Source organism: Amphiura filiformis, chromosome 12 (assembly GCF_039555335.1).
Source record: "Amphiura filiformis chromosome 12, Afil_fr2py, whole genome shotgun sequence".
In the NCBI taxonomy this organism is placed as follows: Eukaryota; Metazoa; Echinodermata; class Ophiuroidea; order Amphilepidida; family Amphiuridae; genus Amphiura; species Amphiura filiformis.
Window position 1 is genome coordinate 48,479,038 of NC_092639.1, and position 22,745 is coordinate 48,501,782.

Here is a 22,745-nt window from a genome sequence, read left to right on the forward strand (position 1 = left end):
GCATCCCTATATAATACCTGCATTTGTACAAGACAATTCTAGAATTGTACGGTTCTGAAGAAAGCAAAGATTGAATATATCTGAATGTAAAATATTTCTGTTGTAACAGCATTACATCATTACAAGCGTGATGACGTCATCTTGCAGTGACTCTCATTTTGACAACCTGTCATTCATACTGTGTGAACTTGTCTTAAAAGTTAGCAGGGCTTACCTGATTGACAAACTGTCAGTTGTCAGTCATTTTAAGACCATGCCCACTTTTCTCTTGCCAGTTTTAGTGAGCTACTATATTCAGCATGATTCTTATTCATACAGCAAGTCGTTCCAGATGTTATGTGGTAGTACATTAATGTGCATGGTATCATCATCAAGGGCCTGTTTTAAATATTAGATGGCTATGTATGTATATGTATCCATAGGTCTGTAGTAACAAGAGTGTATACTCATGGTACCATTGCATATAGAATGTACAATTTCATGTGTGTAATATGTAGAGTGGAGTTTATCATATTATTAATAGACTGTAACAAGTACTAATAAGAAGCAATGAAACCAAAAGGTATTAAAGCAAATTTTATGCGGCTGTATGTAATTACTTTATAATTTGTATTAATGAATTGTGATACAATCTAATCCAACTATGATGAGGCAAATTTTAAAACTTGAGTTATTGGGTGACTGGACCAGCACTCCTGGGATGGTTTTTCAATGTGATCGCCTCTTGCATGCGCAGACTGCATCGCGCCATAAGCCATGAGTGCCCTACATACACAAAACTCCCTCACTACACGATCGATATATGAGCTTTTACAGTATAATTCTAATTTTCTTTGTCCCTATTATTACCCATTTACCAGATATGCCAAGGCTCCCTGATTATGCATGAGTTTCTCTGAAAATGCATTTATTACATCACATTTTGACAGCCAAATTTAACAATTGCCCTGATAAAGAAAATTTTTGTAACCATTAATTAAGTTGCACACAGAAAATTTCCCCGATTGCTGTAGGAAATCTCTGGAAATCTCCCAGTTTTCTGCATATAAATGGTGCCCTCCGCCCATTATTACAGTTTTCAGACAATTGCTGTCTTGGTCATGGTTGGATCAAATTGCATCACAAATGTGTTAGAAGGTTTGAAATATAAAATTGATGTTTAACATTTATAGCTAGCAATAAAATATAAGTAAGGTTGGACAGAAGCTTGTATAACTGGTCTTAAAACATGCAACAGCTAAGTAGTTTAGTTGAAATTTTGTTATTATTATAGACTATTGCAATTGACGCAATGCCAAACAAGCACTACGATAGTCCCTCAATGTTGTGTATTGAGGTCTGTATGCATATGTGGATGTCAGGCTGTGTCTGGTACTCCAGTGCCCATACCTTACACGTAATTGCAACAGTCTGAACATTTGAACTATACAGTAGCATTTGGTAGAAGCAATGTGATTGCAGGATATGTTTATTTTAGGATGTGCATGTGAAATGGTATGGATATTCGTGACCTTTAACCTTAATAGCGAGGTCAGAGTTCAATTCAAATATGAAGCTTCTACCTACATGTAGTTTTTAGATATACCTTAAGCATTATTTAAGTTCTAGAATTAAGCTATTAATAACATTTGACAGACCTGTAACACTGTCAATTTGATGTTAGTAGATTATAATTGTCATGAATTGAAAGCTTACAGTAGCCGCAAAACGCCATGGAAACGGCATTAGCCAGAATCGGTCCCAAATGCATCGGTGTCAAGCAGCAGAGTAGTATGCAAATGCATGGTCATCTGCAGAATGTCTTGGGGAATAAGCATGATGAAAATAGCAGTAATTAACAGTTGTATTGTCTTATTTTACATGTTATGTCGTCTAGGATACAAATCCGATGCGAGCGCGACGACTCAACCAGGAGTCCACGACGTCCAACGATACAACAACTACATTTGTAGCCAGACCCAGGGTATCTAGTAGCTCAGACACGTCAAGCTCAACTACGCTAACTGCAAGGTCTAGATATGGCAGAGGTAAACAGGTTGACGTAAAACAGGTTGACAAAAAACTAGGTTGATGCAGAGGTTGGGATTTAGTTATCATTGCTTGTATGAAAGGATTTTTTGATATTCATACTTTTACCTATAAAAGTATGCGAAATTTTAGATTTTCACCACAGGTATAAAACTAGGCTTGTTATTAGACACCATTTGCCGACCTCGGAAACTAATGCTAGGCATTCATGCTAATATGACAACTTGAAGTGTGCAGAATTACCACTTCTTGACTCAATATGTGGAATTGAAGACGCGTTATACTGATATCAGGGACTTGAAGGGAAAACTAAAAGGTTTTGTGGGCTGATTTGGATGTAGGACTTTATTGAACTATGAATTAGCTATTGTAAGGTTGGAGATACATTTTGCGATAATGAAATTCCGTTGAAATGACTGGTTGAAATTGATGGTTACGAAGTTGATGTAAAGATTATGAAAGTGAACTAATCCAACATAACATTTGGTTACCCTGACAACCCATCTTCATCCTTGCTTCTACCCCTTGTAGTATGTAGATTCCATTTCAAGAGATCATGCTTAGAACTACTTTGCTTAACTTAGCTATCCACCAAGCAAGGGTGCCACATTTGACCTTTCACCCCTTGCTGTAGTAGGTGGATGTGTTGACATTTGACCTCATTCTTGCGATGTGTATTTTGCCAGCAACAGATGAGGACAAGGCAAAAGAGAAGGAGAAAGAGGAGGAGGAGGACGAGGACTCGCCAAAGAAATCCCTGACCCCTACCGCCACCACCACCATAACCCGCAGACGCACCCGGAGAGGAGACGTGCAACCGGAGTGATAAATCTAGATGAAGAGGTAAAGATCTGGGGAATGTGGTGCCATGACGACTTAATTTTTTGCAAAGCTGATGGTGTGCTCACTGGATTCTTGTCATATGTCTGTTTGCAAAAAAGATGCCATACGAATATCACCTGAATATTGCTTCATGTTAAATCTTCCATCCAAAACATTAGTCCATTCATTTCATTTAGTCGTCCTTATCATCCTATATCGTAGCAAAATTGGATCACATTTTGATCACAATATAAACTCACCTGTTGTAACATGATTTAGTCCAGTTTCTTAATTTTGGTGACGTGATTTCATCCATTTTTCTTAGCAGCTTAATATTGATATCTCATTTCTTGTAAGTCGGTTATATAAAAAATAAAAATTATTAAATTGCCAACAACATATGACTGAAATCCATAGAGCATTCCATGAAACCGAGTCAAATGGTAGACCTCATTCCACCATGCCTATTCTCTCAAAAAGCGGCTCCTCTTTCCATCACCGCTCAACCTTCTGTCTCTCTTTCCACCATTTTTTTCCTCCCTTCTTAACTTCATCATATTCACAGCAATTCATGCTTTCATTTCTTTCATTTTCTTCTAGGTGAGGTCATTTCTTTCCATACTGTTTGCATATTTTTGTATTATTTTGATGCTTCTTTCCAAAGCAGCTCATGCTTAGCTTTTCAATATTTTGCTCGGAATGAAATTTGCCATTGTCTGTTTGTCATATTTCATCATAATTAATCCACATGTTATTCTCTCTTTCATACAAAAAGAAAAGCACAGTATACTCATTTTGTAATGTTAAGTCCATGTAAATATAACACCAGTGTACCTGTGGCGGAGGTATGATGTAGCTTAAGCAACTCGCCTGGAGTCGCATGTGGAAGAAAATATTATAGAAAAGGGTACAGTAGTACATTTACTCACAACGAGTCGAAGACGTCAAGACATTGAGGCAGCAAATAGGAATGCTAAAATGTCAGTAATTATAATGATCATACTGAGATTTTCATTTGTGACATGTAGGCCAAAGGAGGCATTTTTGACAATAGAGTTGCTAAATAATTTTACACTGAAAACACCAAAGGTCTAGCATACTTGGTTCTAAAGTTCTAAAGTTTTGTGATGTTTATTTTCATATGTATTTTATATTGTTTTGTTTTTTTATATCTCAATTTCAAATTTGCTGTCTTTGGCTCCATGGACCAGATCGTGTCACATTGTACAAGTCACAAAGTCCTTTAAGGGCATCACGAGGTATTGTTGGTCGGAAGGAGCCAAAAAAAATGATTTTCATTATCTGAATCAATATATTATTGAAAAATAACACTTTGGTGTTTTGCAAAAGTTCATTTTACAAATCATATACTTTGAAAACTTGCTTTATTTATTGTTGTTAATGAGTTATGTACATTTTACAAAAGTGTTGTTGTTTCAGCCCTCTTTACAATATAACTCAAGAACCACAGTACCTACACAAGTATATCTGTGATATTTGAATTCTTCTATATGCTGTGTGAGTATGCTCGCTATGAATTGAGCAATGCAATTTTTGCTAAAGCTCACTACCATTCGCAAGATGCTGTGAACTACTTTTTTTTCTGCTGCTTTGACCAACAATGCATCGTATACCCTTAAGTGCAATATTTGCTAGATTCTATAAAGTTGACTAAACATTGAAGTTTAACTTGAATTCATTCAGTCTAAATTAAGGATTACCATAGTGGGCTACAAGTTAAAAATAGTGCAATAGTTTGTTTGGAATCTGGTAAAGGTCATTGTAAAAATGTAAATTTCGAGTGGAGAAGAATGCACATACAAGCTGACATATATTTTGAGAGAGTGAATATCAAGCAGGTTTGGCAATTTCCTGAGTGCTGTACCTAACTTCGTACACGCCAATCTATATCAATACAATGTTATGAGTCTCATTTTTCCGAACAAACTTCAGTGAAGAATAAAGGTTACTGTTTACCCCTTGCAATTTCGAAGCAAACGCCATCATCCCTGTCAAGACTAGTGTTATTTTGATTCAGAAAATGAAGATCAATTCAATTCAGATTCAATTCTTATTATATAAAATCATTCTGATGCAATTTCAATTCAATTCTTCTCTGGCTTAAATCATTTTGATTCAATTCCAATTCAATGCATTGAAATTGAAATTAACTGCTAACCAATTTCAATTCCATTTCACAGCATTTTAATTCAATTCATATTCAAATTCAATTATTACCAACACAGATACATTTTACCGGCCATTTGGCTAAAAGCAGTTCAGGGTTAAAGTTTATTGTAACTGATAAGCTGACAATACTAGGTGAAATGGCAGAATCAAAATACTTGTTGTATGCATTTTCGATACAATGAATTGAATTGAAATTAACAAAAAACACATTTCGATTCAATGCATTGAATTGAAATAAAAGAATGAAAACATTTCGGTTCAATGCATTGAATTGAAATGAAAAATACAAACATTTTGATTCAATTCACTGAATTGAAATGGAATGGCCAAAATCAATTCAATTCAATTCCTATTTCAATACATTGAAATAACACTAGTCAAGACTGGAGTGACATTTCTGCATTTAAGTATTTAGCAAGCATTTTAGAAATTTTAAAGGTAATTAAGTTTTAAAAATGAGGGATTTCATAGTATATCCCACTTTGGCTAAAATTTCCATGGTGGTAATGTATTCATCTCACACTGATAAATACTGACTAACCCTGATCAAATCACTCTCTCAATTTATTACATGTTAATTTGCCTCAGCGCCGTTTAATTAATAATTTATACCTGAAACAACTCATTTCTTTCTGAAGACAAGAAGAAATATGGGATATGTAATAAGGTGATGAAACATTTTGATGGAAACAGTATGTCATTGTTTTAATTGATCAAGAACATGGTGATGTCGGTGACCATTTGTGGTTGACAACTAAGTTGGTGAGACAAGTAGTTTATAGGTGCTTGCACAAGGTTAACTGCCCCAGAACAGTGCAGAGTGACCAGGCCCAAGTGTTAAGTAGGAATCCCATAGCTAGCCCAGGTGTAGCAGGTGAATTGTTTTGTACTCCAGCATTCTGGAGGATGATTCCAGTCCAACCTCCAGTTGGTGATCTGATGAGGACATCATCAATACTCCCTAGGAACTAGAAATGGTTTGTTTTGGTGCCATACTGTACGTATAGCATTGGACATTGAACTCAATTTTGTAAGGATACTGTGTTTCAGTAAGAAAGACAAGTTGTCGTCAATTAAATTCTGTGCCTAGACAACATATTAAGGTGAAATTGTGTGTGTATGTATCTCAGTGCTGTATTCTATTAATGTATGTATGTTTAAGAATTACTGTTAGTCGTCATGCAGGTCTCCAAGTCTCCCATCTATTCTTGAACTGCGGGTTGGGGTTGAATTTGTTGCTACTGTAAGCTTTCGTTTTATGCCAGTTCCTACTGATATCAGATACTGTAAAAGTGGACATTTTCTCACAATTAATTTTCTCGCTTTGCCAATTTTGAAATGTTTCTTTTGTTCTTTAATTTGATTCTAAGCCAACTTACATTGACCAAAAGATGATTACAAAATGAATGTAATTGCATGTGATATTTTTTGGTAGTTGCTTGAAATGTGAACAAGTTCTGACTTTTACAGTATCTTAACAAAGAGGACTATTTTGAACATGTTTTGTTACAGAGCCAGAATGCTTTTCTATGGTTTAACAGATAAGAACTTCCAATTCATATTTATATATGATACACCTGTGGAAGTCCCATGAATGATGACGGACCTCTTTTGAGTATCGTGGTGTAAAAAAACTTATACCACTTTGTCTGGAATTGATTAAAAACAGTGTTCATAAGTTAGACAGAAGTTATAAAAACAATACAGTCATGTACTGCACATGTGAGGATATAGGGTGAACTTCAAAGGAATGGAAGGATGCACACATTGAATTGTTCAGCATTTAAGGTGACCCAAAGGTTTAGGTACAGGCTGATGGAAAATAACCAATATTTGAGCAATGGCCTTCATTATGGGAGTGTCTGGGTAATTGGCAAAATTTTAATTTAGATTTAGTAAAAAAGAATATTGAAGTTGTCTTGCTGTCATTTGTGCATTATTGCATATGTACTAACTTTGAAATGTGGCACACTTTGTGTGGACATCATGCAGTGAATTACATTACAAATTTTACATTCAGAAACTCAATTAATTCAATGAGGTCATCAGCTTGTATTAACCTGTACCAGTCTGTCAGCAAGAGATAAAAAAAGCTGCATGGAACCAGTTTACACAACGATGGAGTGGTGGTCATCATGATGGAAAGATGGTATAGTACATCCATAAGCAAAAATGGTGTAATTGAAGATGAGTGTCCAGGTCAATTTGTTTCAAGTAGGTTGTGTTAGTGCATTGGACAGAGAGTGATCTCCAACAAAGAATTACTACTTGTAACGCTGTAGGAAAATGTAGAGAACAAAGCTTTGAATAAAAGTAAGCATTTGAGCTTAAAATCCCAACTGCGAACTGAAGCTCGCAGCCAAGAATTGAAAGTCGCTGCAGACAGCCAAAAACACAACATCTGTTGAAGTGACAGACTATATACTGGCTTAACTCATGGTGATTCTTGCAGTTGTGACCTGTTTTTGGCTATTCCTATGAAAATCCACACTATCCCTGTTCAAGATTTTAGAAATATCTTCCAGGGGGGGGGGATATGAGTTTTAATTGGATTGAACACATAAGACAGCTCTTTTTTTAAATTTCCTACACCTTCTGAGAAAGATTAATCCTGAATCTTCCACAGAGAGAGGGCAAGTTTCAAATAGAGTTGTTTGCTGGGCTCATTGTTATTTCAAAATCTTACACAGGAGCCTATTGGACAACAACAGTGAACAGCTTTACTAAAAGCCATAATTCTTTACTTGTTGGATTTTTCATTTGCAATGTTTAACAAAACCTGAATGATACAACTATTGGGTAGTCATCTTAAGCAAGGGTTGATGAAAGGTTTTCATCGGTTTGACAAATAATAAGTGTATGTTACCTGTGAAACAATGTTGTCAAATAATTAAGGTCACACAAAACTACTTCAATAAAGTACAAGTAGGTAATAGTGATCACACTGTAAGAAAATTACAATAAGATGTACATATAATTGAATATGCCTGGGAAAAGAAGGGGGAAAAGCGACCAAGTCGAGGAGAAACTTGTAACTATATTTCTGACTTTGGTATGTAACGTCTTGTATGGTTCCTATTCTTTTGAATGTCTTTTCACTAATTGTTTGATGTGTGTGTTTCATTGACATGTTGATTACCATACTTACATAACTGGACCATTTTGTTTTTTGAGATCTATGTCACCTGTGATCGTTGTCCTGTTATAGTTACATTGACAAACTTCATATTAATATTAAATGGGAAACGTTCAACCTATATACAAACAGTTCTTTCTGGTTAAAAACCAAACTGGTTTACCCATGTTTTATGATTGATAGATAGCAAGCAAGTCTGAGCCAATGTCAGACATTTTCTGTGAGCCGGAACCATTTGTTTACGATATCCAGGGGAGTGGCTTTTTAAATGTACTTATTTGTGCATTAAAGCAAAAGAAAAAAAACGCGACAAACTTTGTGACAATTGCAGTAATTTATTGCATGTTACAAGTTATTACAATTATTTTCTGCCACTTCATAAGACTTTTTCCTTGGAACTGTGTTGTCGCATTACAGTGCCCTAATTTGTCATGCTCTGATCCATTACCTGTTGGCTAGGAGCTTGATGTTCAAATTCACAGTGCCGCATCACAGAATGGTGAACATGCATTGAAAATGGCACTTATATGTAAAATATTAATGGGAAGTTTGTCATATTGATGTCATGAAAGATTTTTATATTCCCTTAAAAATAAATGTTATATGAGTAAAGACAGAACTAATAAAATATGAGCTCTGCTTGATTTTGAAGTTACAAAAATGTCCGGTTTCTCCAAGAGTTTTTTACATACTCAAAAACTTGAAGCATACCATCCACCTTTTCAGAGGATACACTACCTTTATTTCAATCTTCAGATTTGTCAAAATTGTAAAATGTTTTCACCATTCTTTAGTAATATTATTCAAAATCAATTACTGTTGTTTGATAGATGAATCATAATGTGAATAAATATACATGCCGATTGTTGGCTACGCTTGTCTGTTGTGTAAAAATTACCTGACCCGCCACCTGACGGTGCCCCCTTCACCAGGTCACTTCTGCCTGGCCAAAGTTTTGTCAGCGTTATCTCCCAGATTTCAGCTGTTATGCATAGATACGCTTGACATTTATGGATATTGGTAACTGTTCTAAAGTAAAACAAACCAAAAACAAAAGATAAAATAGAATGCAAAAGTAACAACAAGTTTAAGAAATAAACGAGTAAGCTTGATTTGTAGGTGACATGTTTATTTAAACACTTAACTTTATAAGGATGTTAAGTATACATTTCAAATTTAAACAAGGGGAGCAGGTTATAGCAATGCTTAAATAAAAATCACTTAATACATGAAGATTACAAATAACTTAAAAATCATGAGCATCATATTAATAGTTCTGTCTTATCAATTTCATTTTTTTTAAGCCTGTAATAAAATCAGAAGTACCTCACAAAAGTGTGTTTCAGCACAAAGTTTATGCTACATTCAATGTACATAGTTAAAAATTTTTAATTTGACCCGCAGCTGCAGCAAGCCAATTGGGCTGTTCTAGTTGAAATCCATACACTCTGTATGGAAGACATGACCTTAACCCTCGAACACAGGGAGTGTGAATTTCAAATGGGGTTACCTGAATGGGTGACTCCATTTATAATCCACACTCCCTGTGTGGGATATTATGGCCATGTCTTCAATTGGAATAGCCCATTGACCCATTGATTTGGTAGAGAGCACTTTTCAGGTACCATGTGTTGTGATTCAGCGCTACCTTGTATTGAATGCAAGTATTGAGGAATAAATGAGAGGGTTTCAGAAAGGGCAATGAACCACCAGTCAAGTTGTGTTCCACAGACTTGTCAGTAAGGTTCCTTCTTTTAGATGAGAGGTGTAAATATGGACACCAAGACTATTGCATGAGTGGGCTCTGTTTGAATACCATTAATTCATGTAGATTTTGGGAAATATACATTTATGATGCATAGTTTCTCTGGTTGAATAATCTGGCATTGATTTTGGTGGATAAGGCCATGCAAAAAGTAGCATATGTTGGTCTGTTTTTTTTTGTTTTTTTTGCAAATGACACAATTTTAAAATCCCCAAAACCGGTTAAAAATTTTCTTTTTATTCAGTCAAAATCGATAAATTTTTGCAAAACTGAGTTAACATGTATACAGCAAAAACAAAAATCCCAAAACAGAAAATCTGTGTTCATCAGACCTTTAGGAATTTTAACACAATTTTGTCACTTAATATTACTATTTATAGGGTCCTAAAACTATATATATTTAAGCAACCTCGTGGTCATTATTGAGCAGAAGACTAGTAAACTTTTGTATATAGAAACCTGCTTCACAATTACGGTACAAGTAAGGACATCAAAGATCCAACAAAGAAGCACAGTTTTAGATCATGGGGATCACACATGGTCACTGAATCATGCTCTCCCAGAATGGGCACTGTGTTAAAGCTTCCAAATTTGGCTGCACAAATTGTATGAAATTCTTCTCGCCTTTTATTTCATATTTTCATTTCTTCAATCATCCATCAGCACTTCATTTTCTCTGTTTTCACTTTTTTTTTCATGTTATCTATTTCATCCTATCGCTCATCCATCACTTTTGCTCTCTACTTTCTTGAAATAATGACTATTCCAGTTGAAATCCATACACCATGTGGATGACATGACCTTAATCTCCCACACTGGGGGTGTAGATTTTAAATGGAGTCACCCATTCAGTTAAACTACTTTTGATATCCAAATCCTCTGTGTGGAAGATTAAGGTCATGTCTTCCATGGGGGTGTATGGATTTCAACTGGAATAGCCCGAATGAGCTGCATTGAAAAATGTCACAAGAATATGTCCAGTTGCTGGTGAGTTTTGCACTGTTTTTGAAAGAAGAATGTTGAATTATGTTTTGATTCACAGGATGAAGATAAGCCGCCTAGTAGGACTACGCCTTCATCACGAGTTGTAAGTACACAAAATTAATTGATATACTTAAGCTCTTTGTTTATATTTTTGTAAATTAATGTTTGTGATTTTTTTATGTATTTTTACTTTTGGTATGATGCCTACAGTGAAGATTAGTGTAGTGTGGTTTTTTGGGGTACGGTGAAGGGTAGTGTAGTGTAGTTTTTTTTGGTAGATAATAGTCCTCCATAGGTCCGTTATCCCCAGCATTATGTTCTCAAGTAGATCATTCCAAGCTGTATTTTCAGAATAGGGCTTAGTGTTAGTATTGACTGCAATTTGGAGTCTGTGGACCTATTTCTACTGAATAAGGCATTTGATGTCAAAGTGTTTTGTCTCATAGGAAATCTGATTTTTTTATATAAGTTAACACAGGGGGTAGTACAGGGATAGGTGATGGGGTTGAGGCAGGTTGCATTTACAGATGCTCTGGTATTACCAAGGGGGACATAAACTTACAGAAAATGGTTTAGAAAAGAGTTACTGTTTTTTTTAATCTGCAAAACATACTCAAAAGTTTGCGAAAGAAGCTAATTTTAGATAGACAACCTTAGATGCCAGTAGAATATTTTGGGGTCAATTTTTAAAATCTCGGCCATACATCATCACCCTAACCAAAATCATGAAATAAACCTTGAGTTTGGGAAATTTTCAAAAGGAAACCATATTGTACTACCACATTTTGAGCCTCTTTGAAATCCTGCTCTCATGTTGGGCTCCAATTTAATATTGTGTTATTGTATGGTCAAGTCATACTGCCCTCACACAGTTGGAAGCAGATGGATCAGTGCATAACATTGGTGTCAGTATTGGGAATGTCTAGCCCCCTCTATGCATAGTTCATAATGCTTATCTGCTTTTAAGTAAGTGCAAAATGGTGTGGAAAAAAGTATGTGTGCCAATATTGGGTACTGAAGTTTGGTTTGGGTAGGGGTTTGCCGCTGAAAATGTGAAAGTGGACCCATGGTTTTTGGCCAAATTTAACACATATTGTCTTAGTTTTTACAACTTTTCCCTGAAATGTTGGGTAAATTGGGCCATTTTCTGACAAAAAGGGACCTATCTATATGGCAAAATTGGCCTAGAAATAGGGGTAATTGATATGCCAAAAGGTCGAAAATGCTACCCACACATTTGGCGTATGTCCCTGTAATTTTATGGCCATTTATACTGATGACCCCCCCATGCTGTAAAGTATTTCCATCTTGCCACTTGAAAAATAGTACTAGTAGTAAAAGTCTGATTTGCTTGTCAGGTTTAATATTGAAGCAGACTAAAATGTCATACTTTAATCACAGGTGTTTGTATGGGGCTGCTGAACTATTAACATTGTGGGAATAACATTTTGGAAAAACATTTTCTTAGAAAGGACTGTTCAAACACATTAAGAACTACTTGAAGTGAATAATAATACAATACAAAGTCAATATTTGATGTGGTCTGTAGGTCTGCTTTTCTGACCCTGCGCAGGTCATCATAGTCTGCATAGCCCAGACTTTTAATTGTATTCTTATTTTCTCTTTTCTCAGACTCCTTTGTACATATTTATATTGACTTTTTCAATTAAGATTTATTGTCTGATTTAAGTATTGACTGCATTTTTGTTTATTCTAATCATTCAATGTTGAACCGTTTAAGATTTACTTTAGGAATACGGTACAATATTAGTCTTTTGTAATACAGATTTATTTGATTTTGGTCTTTTTTCTTTGCCTGCTTTTGTTAAATTTAGAATCAAGTCAGAACTAAGAAGATTAAACTTCGCAAAATTACAGCAATGAGAGAAAAAAAGTTTGGTTGGAGAATTGTTTTGGTTTTTATACTCATCAGTGGAATGAAAATTGTTTTTTGAACAACCAGTGGGCGAAGTTTTTGTTTTTCAACCCCCACCCCCTTCGGAAATTAAATGGTGTGCCATTCTCATCTTGATTTGACCCAGCATTATCATTCAGTTGAGGTTTTGTGCGGCAATATTTTCATTAAATAATTGTGAATTTGTCGTTAATACAATTTAATTAATATTTAGTGTGGTCCACTTTACTACCAGAATCACACAAAATGAAATGTTTAGTAAAATAATAAAAACAAATGTGACCGTACACCACGAATGAGCCGTAAATGTCCTCAATTGTATTCTGAGTTATAGTGTAAAATGGGCATGAAGGTCGTATTCATAGGTACCTCAATTGGGTGCTACGTGTACCTCATTTAATGAGATACACGTAGCACCAAATTGAAATACCTATGAATATGACCTTCATGCCCATTTTACACTGTAACTCAGAATATTTTTTTTTTAATGATACGGCGACCATTCGTGGTGTACGGTCACAAATTGTCAAATTGTTTGTAGGGATGTTAAATTTGAGGTGTACACAAAACCCTTCCCATTCTACTTACTTATAGAGTATTTTTCTTCTTGGTTCATGGCCATATTTCATGGCCATATTTTGAAAGTCTATCATCAGTGACATATAGTTCAATTCCATGAGATACTTCTAAAGTGATTTCTTAATTGTCATAAAATCATGAGAGTCTGAGAAATATTTGAAGAAAATTTACTTGTTTTGATCATAGGTATAAAACGATTGATATTTGTACATGTACTTCAATTGTGTAAAAATTGTATTCTGTGTACTTTTCAACACTCGCAAATGACATCTTTAAGGGATCTGGAATGAGCGTTTCGACAGTATTTTTTGTGGGACATGAGAGCACATCGGACATATCGAATTGCATTTTGAAGACGAAGAATGTCTTTCTGATATCAAATGATTTGAATTTTTTGAAATTCACGATATAATACAAATTTTATGACAAATTATTAAAATTGGATATTTTTTACATTTTTGATATATAACAGTCCTCAAAGTAAATTTTATAAATCTAATGATATATTCTTAAAGTGTATGTAGCTGGGAGGAAAAGTCAATGATCAATTGAAAATTTTGACATTTCATATTGAAGATATGGCTTTTCCCCAAAAAGACCTAATTTTTTTTGGTGTTTTGGGAAAAAAAAATCCATATCTTCAATACAAAAGGTCAAAATTTTCAATTGATCGTTGGCTTTTCATCCCACCTACATACACTTTAAGTATAAATCATCAGATTTATAAAGTTTACTTCAGAATGCAATTCGACATGTCTGATGTGCTCTAAATTCTAATGTCCCACAATAAATACTGTCCAAACGTTCATACCCCTTCCCTTAAATTAAGTTTTAATCTTTTTAGAAAAAACCTGATACAAAAACTAGCATTTGTTTTGAACTACCAAGGTCTTTGAGACAAAACATAGTTTTACTTTTGCAGAAGCAAATTTCAGTCATCCTATATTATATGCTATTTACACGCTATTTCCTTCCTTAATTAATAGGAAAATATTCAGGATATGCAATGCAGACCTGGAACGTCCTTTGTGTTATTATTTGAATGCTCTTTTGCCTGAGGAGATGGTACACTTTATCAACATTTATTTAATAGTGATGTATTTTAATGAAGATTTACAATTGGATATAATTTTGTTTTAATTGAAAAGTCAATAGAATGTGAACATTTGGTCAACTACAGCTGTTTCTAACATAGGTATTAATAATAAATGAATATGGATTTAAAAATCTGTATATTTTCATTTCAATCCTGTGAAATTATACTTGTAAATGAATTATTTTTGTTAAAATATTCCACACACTATACTGACATTTATATGCCACATGCTGGTAACATTAGCACTGGTTTATTCAAATTTGAACTTTTTAGTGGTAAACGAACAATAGCCATAACAGTCCCCCACTATGCATTGTAACCAATGGCAACATATAATGAATATAAGTACAAAAAAGGAGTAGGTTTTGTTCTTGTGACCTGTTTCAGTATTGTTCACTAGTTAATGTATCCCGGTGTAGATTTAGATTAGTATCACTTGCCTACATATAGGCCTATATTGTATGTTACAGAGGTCTGTCAGACAAGATCCGGGTTGGGATTGATGAAGCCTACTTCTGTTATTTCTTAATACATTATATTACTGAAATATGCAGTAACTATATAATTTTGGATGGCTTTAAGTGTAATATGAAATTATACCGCATGAATTGTGTAAACACCGAGCGAGCTGAAGGCGAGTTCAGTATTTTCATGACGAAACTGCGAAACTCAGTCAAATTACGCCTCAGTCTCCACACGCATGAGTATACCACAGAATATCGTGCACAGTATCACTGCAGTATTAAAAATCTGTGCTGTCGCTGAAAGCTTCATATTATATAATGATCTGTATTTCATACAACTGGTATTAATATTATTTTATCCAAAGTTTTCATATTCAAGATATGATAGGCCATTTTCTATGACTGTGTAATACTCCAGGAGTTGTTACATAAAATGTATTAGGCCAAATAAAAAAATAAACAGGTTTCACATCCCCTCCCGCTTCCTTTTTTGAGGTTTCCTCAAATATATTTTTATTTTTTGAAATTCAGTTATAACTTTTCAAAAAATATGTCTAGGAAGTTGCGATGCTTTCTATAGCCTTGCTAAGATACAAGAAACATTTTAGGAAGGTTTTGTGATCATTAGAGGGAGTGTAACTCTCAGTACAACAAATAAAAAAGGGCCTCCTCCTTTTTCCAGGCATATATGGTATATGCTAAAACAGCTCCAAGTATGGGTATTTACACCAATTTTGCGATAAAAAATAGAAAATAAAAAGCCCCCTCTTCCTTCTTTTTTTCAAAAACCCGGACGTGAAACATGTTTTATTTTTTACTTGGCCTTATTAGTATCTAAATCAGTTAACCAAACAAACCCAACCAACATTTTGAATAGAAAAAACCAGTGAATAGTCTGCAAGTGTAGTGCTTTGGCAGTTTGCTAGCGTTTACGTAATTTTGTTCAATTACCGGATTTCAAGCATGTTCACTAATTTGCTGTTAATTTCATCAATTTGAGATTTATAGAGAAGCCTGTCCTTACACATGCTTATGTAACAAAATTGCTCTAATTTAATTTGACCTTTGAGTGAAATTACAAAAAAGTTATGTAACACAGAAACAGATTGAGAGCATTATGAAATGCACATAACATTAGGCAACGGAAGATTTTATTTCAATGATATTTACAACTTCCAGATCAAAATAAAAAAAAAATTCTTAAAACCTTATCTATTCTGCAGGATTGCTTGCCCATGTGCAGCCCATTTGGTGTGTGTTACTCTTAAAATCATCTCAAATTTAGGTTGTCAGAAATCAATTACACAGGACATTTATATTTTTTTGTCTAGAATTGTATGAATTTTTTTTTTTAATTTCATGATTTGTTGCTTTTGATAAACAACGTCCACTGAGGAGGGACTCAAGTAATCAACGGTTGAGAACCATCTCAACCCACGTAATGTTTTTTTACTCAAAGTTTTGCAAGTTATCCCAAAGTAGCTATATTCAGTTGTGGGTGGATATTTTTAAATCACCTAATTGTGCGCAGTTAAATATGTGAACAATGAATTGTTTGAACTCTCCAGTATGATAAAGGACTTGAAGGGATATTTTGTGCTTTCAGCTTCCCTCTCTTTAGGGTATGCTTCAATAGGTAGCCATGAATTACGCCAATTTCCAAAATTTAGTTGATTCGGATATTGAATTTGTGAGTTGCGTATAATTATGTGTATTACAGCACCCCATATGCTACTGTGTCATAATTACAGGCTGTCGACAACCTGAAAGTACAAATTGACAAATATTTTTGTCAAATGACCGAATCTGCAAGTTCGCAATGCACAAATCTATGATTTCGTCAGCCTACTATGATAATTGCCCAAGTAATATTTTTGTAATTTTGAGAACAAAGAACAAAGTATGGGTCAAGCATGTATCGGTTACATAATCACCCAAATTATTTCTGATTTTTCCCTTTCATTTGTCTCATCATTTGTTCTTGTGCAAAGATTGCTGAATAAATATGTTAAAATGCATGATTGAATCATATTTTGTACTTTGTTCTCAAAATTACAAAAATTGATGCAGGCAATTATCGTAGTAGGCTGACGATTTAGGTATCTGATGGAACAAGTAGGGAGACTGAGACTGTGGATCATGAATTGCCCTAGCAATGTAGTGTAAGAAAGGAAATTCATGTTTGAAAGAACATAGGGACTTGCATGGTAAATCATCACATAATTCAAAACCCAACTTTGGCAACCTTGTCCTCCCTCATTTTGCTTGTTGGGTCACAACTGAGCACAGATTCTGTACATGTATTGTTTCATGATAAAAAAAATCTGTATTATGTATGTTCATAAATATGAACCCATCCATCTTATCTATCAACAAGACAGATGAATGAAATCCCATGTCCAAGTTGTCATTGAACTCGCATCTCATTGGGGACATACAATCGTCTTGTGTCAATTTTAGCATCCTCCAGCAAACCCTAGTCTCTGTTACCATGGCAACAGTGACATCATCAAATTGGCATGTCTGCTAACAACATCCAAGCATGGAGGAGGGAAGAAATAAAATGAGAGAGTATCGTTGGTTGGTGATGATGATGATGCTGGTAGTGTTGATTTAGAAAGGGAATAAATCAGGGAACGGGGGATGTTTGATCAAGAGCGGAACATTAAAATAAACATTACATGTTACATTGTTAGGATAATTGGCCTGAAATAGCTGTAGTGCAAGTGATTTGACTGAGGGGTATATATTTGAAGTTATATGTGTTATGTTATTGCAGTTGGTAAATTATAAGTAATTAAATTCTCAATCACAAATTTAATTGGTAAATATGGTAAATTTTGTTTTGAAATTTACATTACTTTATTATAATAATTGCAATATTAGATTCATTCTAGAGTACTTTTTATCAATTGATTGTCTTGGGAACAATTTTTTCTTTACTGTTTTAGGAATTTTTAATATTTTATGTTTATAAATCTTTAAGGTAAATAACAATAATTAGATTTTTAAAAGGGCATAATATGCTTGTTTTTCAAGAAGGCATTTTAATTTAATTATGAACTATTCACAGTATAATTTCTCGAATTGTTACTAAGAAACTTTGGGAAGATCAGATTTCAAAGATAACCCAAACCGGCAAATGACATGCTAGCTTGATACTGGTAGAGCTAAATGTAACGTTTTACCAAGCGTTCTGCTTGTTTGTTTTCCCAAGATTACTGCTCGGGAGCAGATTTCCAATAACAGTTGCTAATTACATTCCTTTAGGGCAAATAATACAAGTAAAAAATGTTTTGGATGTTTGGAAAATTGTACACTACACCCCTGCCCATCGGAATGGAATATCCTCCAGACTAGGTCATTGATATGCAAATAGGCAGGAGCAATTGTATGAAGTGCGTAGTTGAAGGAAAAAAACAGCCTGGTCTGGCTAGGCAGTCAATTTGTGTGTGTACATGAACCTGCCTATGTTTACTCCATGGGGGGAAATAGGTAGAGCAGCAAGAATCACATGCCTGATCGTCAGGGGGACTGGTCATGACGGGACATCTACAACAACCTGAAAATTATTCTCCGCCATATTTTTTGTGATCGGTGTCAAATTCAGCACTTGGAATAAATGGAGTAGAGTTTATCTACATCTGCAATCGGAATATATCTTGTGAAAGAAATCTATAGGGGATGTTTACATTGCACTGCACAAGATTAAGGACTATGTCAATTTGCCAGATTGTTTGCTTATGGAGGTAGCAGCAGCAGCGTAGGAGTCTAGACCTACCTCCATCTCATCATAATATATTGACATATCATCTATTAGATCATCTGTTTAGTTAGTCTCTCACACAGCCAGCCACCATGTCTTATGGTTCCTATGGACGCTATTCATCCGGTGGCTACTCATCATCAGCTTCAGGAAGTCCCTACTCTTCTTCTGCTGGCAGATACGGGGGCTCTTCACATGGACGACTGTCCTCAACAGGTTCACTCTCTGGATTAGGAAGTAGTTACACAAGTCCATACAGTGTAAGAGTCTTATTGTAGAGCTATGTTGAATCATAGGCCTTTGACAGCTTACCAACACATTCACTTTGTGATCAAAGTGATAGTTATTCTACATATGTTATTTTTATAAATAATGTTTGTTATTATTTTTATTGGTATCTTTTTCATCAAAATTATTCTAGCTTAAATCACCTGTGTGTAAAAGATTAGCATTTAAAAGCTTACATTTTTTCTTCTAAATTTCAAGCGAACTAAAATACACATGCCTACAGCCGTTGCTGGTGAAATTCATGTGTACCTTCACATGCATTTCAGCTTTCCGTTTTATTGAATTAGATTAGACTTAAATTAATACCCAGTAGTACGGTTTACCCATTATTTAGATGTGATTTAATATGACAGTCCTTAATGTAGTATTCCCGGGTCTTCTATTTTGTTCTGCAGGCCTTTTAAATATTCTCAATCAATCAGCCATTGTACTGTAGGCTTAATTACATTCCTCAATAGCACCATTAGCTTTATGTTTATACACGGCCATGGTGATTATGGTTAACATCAAAGCCGGACATAAAAGACCGGGATAAAGGATTTCACATTTAAGGATTTATTCAAGAAGATAAGTGCACATTTTTCAAATTCTCCATATACGTTTTTTATTTCCTTGATTCATATTGCAATACTCCCCATGGAAAGTGGAAGTAATTTTTATAGTCAAATATATCACTGTTAAAATGTCAAACAAGCAGGGAAGAAGCTTACGCATCTTACACTGGAACATTGAAGTATTACAAACCAGCGCATGAGATCTAATAATATAACAATATACAAGGGGATAGAAACATTAAAATGTCCATAAATTATTATGAATTCATGGAATCATGCATTGCATTGAGCTCTTACAGTTACAATCCATATACCCCTGTTGGAAGACATGACCTTAATCTCCCACACAGGTGGTGTAGCTTTCAAACGGAGTCACCCATTCAGGCAACCCCATTTGAAATACACACTCCTTGTGTGGACGGTTTAGGTCATGTCTTCCATAGGGGGTGTATGGATTTCATCTGGAATAGCCTAGTTGATGAATAGAAAGACATTTGTGACCTGTATTTTGTTAACCTTTTTCAAAAACACTTGCTGTTTGCTTCCATTTGAAACATGCAGTGCACATATTGAACATGACTATGTTATATCAACAATGATATTTTCAATTGGAACTAAAAATCAGATGTTCTCACAATTGAATGGATAGCTCTATATATATAACGAAAGAAACTGTTCACATTATCAAAGAGCCATGAAGAATATGTTTTTATTATTATCAAACGTAAAGGTCAATTTCTAATGTTTAAGGTAGTACTACACCCCTGCCCAATTTTGTGCCTATTTTTGCATTTTTCTCAAAAATTATAGCGCATTGGTGACAAGTAAGATATGTATATTATAGGGGCACGGACTACAACTACTGCACTGGAAATTTTATTTCAACACAGACAACAGTTGTGGAGTTACAGTCAAAAATGAGGAAAACCAATATTTGATCAATAAATCAATAACTACTTGCCTTGAGTTGCTGAATTTTCAGTGCAGTAGTTTTAGTCTTTGCCCCTATAATATACATATCTTACTTCTCACAAATGCGCTATAATTTTTAAGAAAAATGCAAAAATATGCACAAAATTGGCCAGGGGTGTAGTACCCCCTTAAGGCTAAGAGGGACCGAATTCTTTCTAGATGTAGCATTGATACAGCCAGGAAGGCCTACAAATTATTATTGTTGACTTCATACAAAAGCAAGAAAAGTTACGGAAAATGTTTATTGATAGGTGATAAAATAGAGTAATATGTGGATGAATTTGCTAAATACGTGACAATATCTGGGAAATGGGAAGGTGGGAGGGTATATAGTTGGTATATAGTTTGTTTGGAGAAAAAAACATGTTTTTTTTAAAGGAAGGAATACCAAATTTGTTCAATAAAATTGAATTGATTATAATTATACAGATTTATGTTTTATCTCTAAAAGTGAAAAGGATTTAGAATGGTGCTCCCTGTTTGTTACTCATTCATGTTAAAGGGGCATTTCGTGATCCACAGCCTCATCCCCTTTACTTTGCAGGATACACATAATCATGCATAACTCTCAAACGCAAAATCGGAATCAATTGAAAATCCAAGAGATGAACTGGCCTATATTTTGCTAAGGTTTCAGATGTTTAGTCTTGCTTGTTTTGTTTGTTTGTTTTTTGGGGGGCTTTTTTGATCAGAATTTTTGAAAGTGTACATGTACTCCAGTACGGTACCAGAAGTTGAACTCTATGTGATTTCTGTGAAGGGTAGTCAGTACAGACATAATGCCCACATAAAATTGTTTCTCAATATGCCAAAGATGAACTTTGCAGTAAGAAATGATTATAAACATATAGTGTTAGTATGGTTTAGTCATCCCTTGGTATGCATATAGTACAAAGTTATCCATGTGTGAATGTCAAATTTGAACCTCGCTTCCATCCAAGAATAGCCTTTTACCAGTGTTCCGGAAATAGGCACATTGCTAAAGTCTTCAGATGAAACAAACTGGCCAAAAGCTGGTGTAAGCTTCCCCAGTAGTCATGGTAGTAGACACTTAGCAGGCAATATTGGGGCTGTGTACACAATGCTGTTGGGGCCAGATAGAAACTATATTAATCTAGATCTGGACAGACATGTATTACAAAATGGGTGATGCTAGTATATGTGATAGAACCCCAAGTTGACTAGAATCTAATCAGGCCTGAAGCCAAGATTTTTTAAGGGGGTCAGATTTTCCAAATGGAGACCTTTTCAAGAGAAACCATTATGGCCCAAAGCAGACCATTACTCCTTGTACAGTAGATTTTTGGAGCCTACATATTTCAGACTAATTTGACAATTTTGGGGGCTTTCATGATTTGGGGTGTTATTATTTAAAATATTTTTAGCCCCTATTTTTTAGAGACAAAGCAGACCTTTTCCGATGGGGTGAGGGGGGGGGGTGTCACATGCACTCCGGGTCTGGATCCAATTATGTCATCCTCAACTCAAGAAAAAGTCTTGAAAGGGATAAAACACACAAGTGTGGTTTTGATTATGGTAGGATGTTTTTGAAGCACAGGGATAGTATTTTTTATCAAGGTGTAGAAAATTTTGTGATTGATCTCCAGGGGAACAATAAAGACTGTCACTATTTCGACTGATACACAGCAATTTCCACACTTTCACTTTGTTTACCTTAATGTTACTATGGTTACCTACAATAAATAGATGTGACACAATGTTTTTGTGTTAAAATTATTGTGTTAAAGCATTTATCAAGTAGTTCCCTTTAAAATGGATGTATGATTTTGGTATCATAAACCATGGAAGCTTCCTTCTTTCTGCTTATACCAAATACTCATTGCTTTGTGGGAGCCAGTCATTTGCACACTTCCTTTAAGTGCCTGTGTGTTTGATCCAAATTCTTTTAGGCCAGATTAATATGGCTTGTAATTATATCCTGATGGGGACCGGCTAAATGACCTGAAATCAAAGCAACTACATAGGATAATGGTGTTAGTTTTAAAGTTAGCAGTTCAAATTGACCCAGTTTATTATAGTACTTAGAATGTTTGCTGGAATGCACATGTGTGTCCAATTTGATGGTAGTTCAGGGCTTCACATTTTTCTGTGATTGTTTTGCATTTTAGCCCTGAAAGGTGAAAAAGACAAGCAAGTTCAAGGTGGTCTGCGTCTTTGAACATTTC

At 34.9% G+C, this 22,745-nt stretch overlaps 1 protein-coding gene across 1 annotated transcript in view; it reads left to right on the forward strand.

Annotated features, from left to right (window-relative positions):
* Window positions 1–22,745, forward strand: part of LOC140166868 (protein phosphatase 1 regulatory subunit 12C-like) — a 144,918-nt gene that overhangs the window by 99,857 nt on the left and 22,316 nt on the right. Inside the window, 1 exon segment of the mRNA XM_072190355.1 lies at window positions 10,984–11,028. Within this exon segment, the coding sequence (XP_072046456.1) occupies window positions 10,984–11,028 (45 nt within the window).